The sequence below is a fragment of the Rosa chinensis genome, chromosome 5, assembly GCF_002994745.2.
Source record: "Rosa chinensis cultivar Old Blush chromosome 5, RchiOBHm-V2, whole genome shotgun sequence".
In the NCBI taxonomy this organism is placed as follows: domain Eukaryota; kingdom Viridiplantae; phylum Streptophyta; class Magnoliopsida; order Rosales; family Rosaceae; genus Rosa; species Rosa chinensis.
Genome location: NC_037092.1, coordinates 73,930,683 through 73,936,682, shown reverse-complemented (window position 1 = coordinate 73,936,682; position 6,000 = coordinate 73,930,683). Strand labels below are relative to the sequence as shown.

The window sequence follows — 6,000 nt, the reverse complement described above, 5'->3', positions numbered from 1 at the left end:
GATTCTCAAAAACAGGAATGACCATAGAGAGTTTGAAGCAGGTGGAGTTTAAAGAAAAAATTGATGAAACTCCGATTGATCCAGGAAGTCTTACAGTTTAGTTAGATGATTCAACAAATGAGGATTTAAGTATTGAAGTAGAGGCTCAAGCTCAAGAGTCTCCACAACAACATGGACCTATTGCACTTAGAAAAGGAAAAAGAAATGCTCCAAAGTCAGCTTGGCCAAATGATATGGTAACTTACGCACTTCCAATTACTGAATAAGAAATTCCTTCTACCTATGAAGAAGTTGTGATACATGCAGATAGTGTGGAGTGGGAAAAAGCAATGGATGAGGAGATGAAGTCTCTTCACAAGAACAAGACTTGGCAGTTGGTTCAGTTACCATATGGGAAGAGACCAATTGGTTGCAAATGGGTATTTGCTAAAAAGGAAGGATCTCGGTACAAGGCTAGTTTGGTAGCTAAAGGCTATGCACAAAAAGAAGGAATAGACTACAATGAGGTATTTTCTCCTGTTGTGAAGCATTCTTCTATTTGTATTCTATTAGCCTTAGTTGCACAGTTTGATCTTGAGTTAGCACAACTTGATGTCAAAACTGCATTTTTACATGGTGAATTGAGAGAAGAGATCTATATGACTCAGCCATATGGTTTCAAAGTTGCTAGTAAGGAAAAATTGGTTTGCAAACTGCATAAATCATTGTATGGTTTGAAACAATCCCCAAGACAGTGGTACAAGCGGTTTGATAAATTTATGTTTGGTCAGAAGTACACTAGGAGTCTTTATGATCCATGTGTTTACTTTTGCAAACTACATGATGGGACCTTCATTTATTTGCTCTTATATGTTGATGATATGCTAATTGCATCTAAGAGCAAGGTGGAGATTGAAAAATTAAAATCACAGTTGAGTGGTGAATTTGAAATGAAGGACTTGGGAGAAGCTAAGAAGATTTTGGGCATGGAAATTGAAAGAGATAGATCGAAAGGCAAGGTTTGTTTGTCACAAAAACAATATTTGAAGAAGGTACTATAGCGGTTTGGCATGGTTGATAAATCTAAACCTGTAAGTACACATCTTGCCTCTCATTTCAAACTTAAATCTACTATGTCTCCTAGCACTGATGATGATATGCAATATATGGCTAAAGTTCCTTATGCTAGTGCTGTTGGTAGCTTGATGTACTGTATGGTGTCTACTAGACCTGACATTTCACAGGCTTTAAGTGTGGTGAGCAGATATATGCATAACCCAAGTAAAAGCCATTGGCAAGCAGTGAAATGGATTCTACGATATATTCTTGGTACCGTGGATGTTGGAATTGTGTTTCAGCAGCATAAGATGAGTCAGTGTGTTGTTGGATATGTGGACTCTGATTTCGCAGGTGATTTGGATAAGTGTCGATCTACTACAGCTTATGTGTTTACTCTTGCTAGTGGAGCAGTGAGTTGGCAGTCGAACTTGCAATCTACTATTGCTTTGTCGACTACAGAAGCTGAATACATGGCGGTAACAGAAGGTGCAAAAGAAACAGTTTGACTTCGTGGTTTGCTTGAGGACTTGGGAATAATTCAAGACTATGTGGATCTCTATTGTGATAGTCAGAGTGCTATTCATTTAGCAGAGAACCAGGTTACTCATGCTCGCACTAAACATATCAATGTCAAATTTCACAAGATTCGTCAACTGGTGAAGGATGGTGATATAAAGCTCCTGAAAGTTGGAACTGAAGATAACCCTGCTGATATGTTGACTAAGCCAGTTCCATTGAGCAAGTTCAAGCATTGCTTGAACTTGATTGGTGTTCGTAGCTTTTGATTCTCCCTACGGGGATGTCGGAGCGGCAAATTGATATATGATATTCTACTTGTGATATTATTGTATCAAGTGAAGCCAAGGTGGAGATTGTTGATATTGGCTTTCACTTGATGGGCTTGGCCCAAGTCGGTATCCCATGTGAGTTGCATGTGCTAGGTTAATTGCACATGTGTAGACATATATATATATACCTTTGGAAGTCGGCAACCGTAAGTGGGATCAGAATAGAAGGGGAGAGAAACATAAGAAGCCATCCTTGAATACTCCTTATGCATTCCTCTCTTTGTTGGTGACTTAGCTACTCCATAGTTGAAGCTCTTAAACTTAGTTGTTGGTGTTGCTATGTATTTTATATGAGAAGTAAGTATTCTTCTTCTCTATTTGAATCAAAGGAGAGTTAATAGGTTTGGGTGTATTGGGGATTTGGGTAGAGAGAGTTGTTCATAAACTCTAGTTGTATGTTTCTCCAAATTGATCATAGTGGAATATCTTGCCGGCTCCGAAAGTGGATGTAGCTCAATCACATTGATTGAGTGAACCACTATAAATCGTAGTATTCTTTGTGGTTTGTTTATTAGTTGTTTTTCTTTTGCTTTGTTTGTTACTGTTGAATTCATATAAATACCTTGTTTGTTACGCTTCCGCACAACACAAACAATCTTATGAGATTTGCTAACCATGAGCTTCAAAGAAATGTTTCCTTCGTCATTCATCCAGCTTCCTACCATTTGAGGTTCAATACATATTCCTTGATTTGGATATTCATCGCTCAAATTTGGTTCTGATTTAAGCTTCAGAAGAGTTTTTGACAACGGCGTCTTTGATACTAATGAGCATACAAGCATTTCCAAAACCTGGAAATAAGAGATAGGATGAGAAAATTTGTACCAGCAAAAAAAAAAAAAAAATAGCATAACAATTAACAAGTCAACAATTCTATTACCTCACCAACTACTACATTGAAAGCCAGCTACTCAGTAGTACTAGCATCCATGACTTTAAGCTTAGTAAATAAAGAACAGATCACCGAACTTAATGGTGGCATCACTTCTACAAAAGACTGGTTAGTCCTTTCTCAGTAATTATAAATCTGGTTAGTCCTTATTTAAAAAAACTCCACCATCTGCAGGAGAGGATTTCTTCAACTTTCCCACTGAAAGAGATATCTCATTATCTAGTGAATCTGCGAAGCCAACTGGCATGGATATGATGAGGTTGAGGAAGGAGATCTAATGAGAAATCTTTAAACTTCATTTTCACCAATGAGAAAATAGATGAAGATCTGAGAAACAGAGAGATAATGACCCCTTTTACCAAACCCACCAACATTTTTCCTAAACAGAAACAAGAAGCGTTCAGCACTTGTCTAGTTGAACATAAAATGGCTTGATGAGTGGTATAGTTACCATCTCTTCTAAGTAATCTTGATCTTCGGTGCTTGGAAAATGTAGCGAAGCTCTGCAGCCTGGCATGGGAAGCTGACACTTGGGTGCTTGTTCTCCAATTGCTTATAAAGATCAATGCAATTGGCATAGCGCTTATTTGCCTCATAGGCCATGGCAAGCCAAATTTGAATCTGTTAAAGCATAACACCATGTTCCATTCGCACACTGATCAAACATGTTGTTGCATTTGGACAATTAACAAAATATGAGGATCTCATGTCATGGTGGGTTAACCTACCTCACCACCAAATAACGTTGGCCTCGGAATGATTGTCAGTGCTCGTTCTAGGAATTCAAAGGCACGACCGTACATCCCCCTCCCATAAGCCTTCTGTCCCAAGTCGAACATTAACTGTGCGGTAGCTCTCCGCTCTGCCTACTCATTAGCCACAAGCTCTCATCACATAACTACACAACCAAACAAGTTTACAACTACCAGATTGAAAAACACTCTGCAAAACCAAAGCAATAAACTATTCAACAATCCTTCTCTTACCCAATTCAGTTACGAAGAAGCTACACATCGAAACCATTGCATCACTTTTGGACCCAACTAAGCTACCTAGAAGCTACATATCTAAACAATTGTACTTTTAAGAATCAAGCTTCACTTTCAAATTAAATACAAAAATCTCAATCTATTCAATTAAGCAATTCTCACTTAACAAATTAAACATTAGATCATATCTACAATTTATATCCATCCATTCTAAGCTCAAAGAGTGTTGTGGCTGACCTTTTCAAGCTCTTTCCTGACTCCCATCCGCTTCGCACTACAGTTTCATTCTCTCTCAAATGGCTTCTTCAGCAATGACTCTCTCCCGAGACCTTTAGAGATTGGATGAGGGCCCGAGTCACCATGCGCAAAACCGCAGCCAAGTCCAAAACTGTATCAACTGGCAGCCCATGGTACGGTCCAGACCGTGTCAAGTACTTGGGCCCATTCTCCTGTGAGGCTCCATCATACCTCACCGGAGAGTTTTCCGGAGACTACGGTTGGGACGCTGCTACGGATCCCGAGACCTTTGCCAAAAACCGTGAGCTTGAGGTCATCCATTCCAGGTGGGCCATGCTCGGAGCCTTGGGCTGTGTTTTCCCCGAACTTCTAGCCCGCAATGGATTCAAGTTTGGCGAAGCTGTTTGGTTCAAGCCCAGAGACCAGATATTCAGTGAGGGTGGGCTAGTTTACTTGGGAAACCCGAGCTTAGTCCATGCACAGAGCATTTTGGCAATCGGTGGGCCTCTCGGTGAGGTGGTAGACCCATTGTACCCTGGTGGGAGTTTTGACCCCTTAGTCCTCACAGAAGATCCAGAAGCTTTTGCTGAGCTCAAGGTAAAGGAGCTCAAGAATGGAAGGCTAGCAATGTTTTCCATGTTTGGGTAATTCGTACAAGCCATTGTTATCGGAAAGGGACCAATTGAGAACCTGGCTGACCACTTAGCTGACCCTGTTAACAACAATGCCACCAATTTTGTTCCCGGAAAGTCAATGGTTAAGGACTTGAGAGATAGAGAGAGAAACATATTGGGTGCATATATTTGTTGTAAAATCAATGGAGATTAATTTTTTCAAATGTGTTTATGTAAATGAATACTTGGTTGTGACTGGCTAAGCTGTAGATAGCATGCATTATAAATTCACCATTGGATAAGATTTGGCTCAAGGTACAAGCTAGCATACCAAAGTCAGTACTGCAAAACACACATAATATCCATAGCCAGTACAAAGTTCATATGTTCACAAGGATGAAAGCAGAGAGAGACACGAATAGAGGGAGCTCTTGACACAATAGCAAAATACATATTCTTACAACAACAAAAACATGACCAAAGAGTTCGCACCCAAATATGCAGACTATAGCTATTAATGAAAGTTGTTCTTAAAAACCAAGACGCATACTTAGAGGTAGTAGTAACAAAAGCACCACCCCTTCTTAAGCACTCCTCATTGCTCCTGCTTAATCACAAAAGCACCAACTCTTCTTAAGTACTCCTCATTGCTACTGCTTAATCGATGGCTCCTTTGGCTTCAGTAGGAAAGCATTGGTTAGAATTGAGTCAGAAACAACAGAAGCCATCAAAAGACGCAAAGCCTGCAAAGTTGACAACAATCTATAATGAATTGATCAGCCTATAGCTAATGGCTTAAATTAGAGTTTAAAGAAAATTTTATTAACTGAACTCACCTCATTCTTGCCAACATGCACCGTTCGATCCTCAATATCAGTGAAATATACCTTCAAATCATTAAGAACAGACAGTTGAAAGATTGGAGATACTGGCCTTACATCCAAATTGTCAGTTACTGTGAAAATTGCCGGTTCTTTTAAGAATCCCCTAGCATTTGTATCCTTATCACCATGGGATTTGGGATCCAAAAATTGAAATTTAAGTGTCTCCAAGGACGTAGAAGAGATGATGGATCTATCAGCAGTTAACCTACGTCCGGACAAATAATAGTACACGGCCTCCTCAATTCCTAAAACATTGTTTTCATATATAGCTGAACCCAGGAAGAAGTTTGGGATTGCATAGCAATTCCTTGTGGTAATGTTAATACAAGGATGAATGTGTTTTGGATACTGGGCAGAGAACAGAAAGTTCCACAACACAACACAACTTGGTTACGTAGTGAAAATCTCAATTTGAGATTAATCACACTGCGGGGCTCTTACTCCTGAGAACCCAAATGAAATCAATCCACTAGATACATCAGATTACAAGCTTACAAT

General features: G+C 39.5%; 1 protein-coding gene across 1 annotated transcript; it reads left to right on the top strand.

Moving 5' to 3' along the window:
* The first annotated feature begins 4,127 nt into the window (after window positions 1-4,127).
* On the top strand, window positions 4,128-4,652 carry LOC112165147 (chlorophyll a-b binding protein 40, chloroplastic). Its single transcript, XM_024301583.1, has one exon. The coding sequence runs from the start codon at window positions 4,128-4,130 to the stop codon at window positions 4,650-4,652; it is 525 nt and encodes a 174-aa protein (XP_024157351.1).
* The last annotated feature ends 1,348 nt before the right edge of the window (window positions 4,653-6,000 follow it).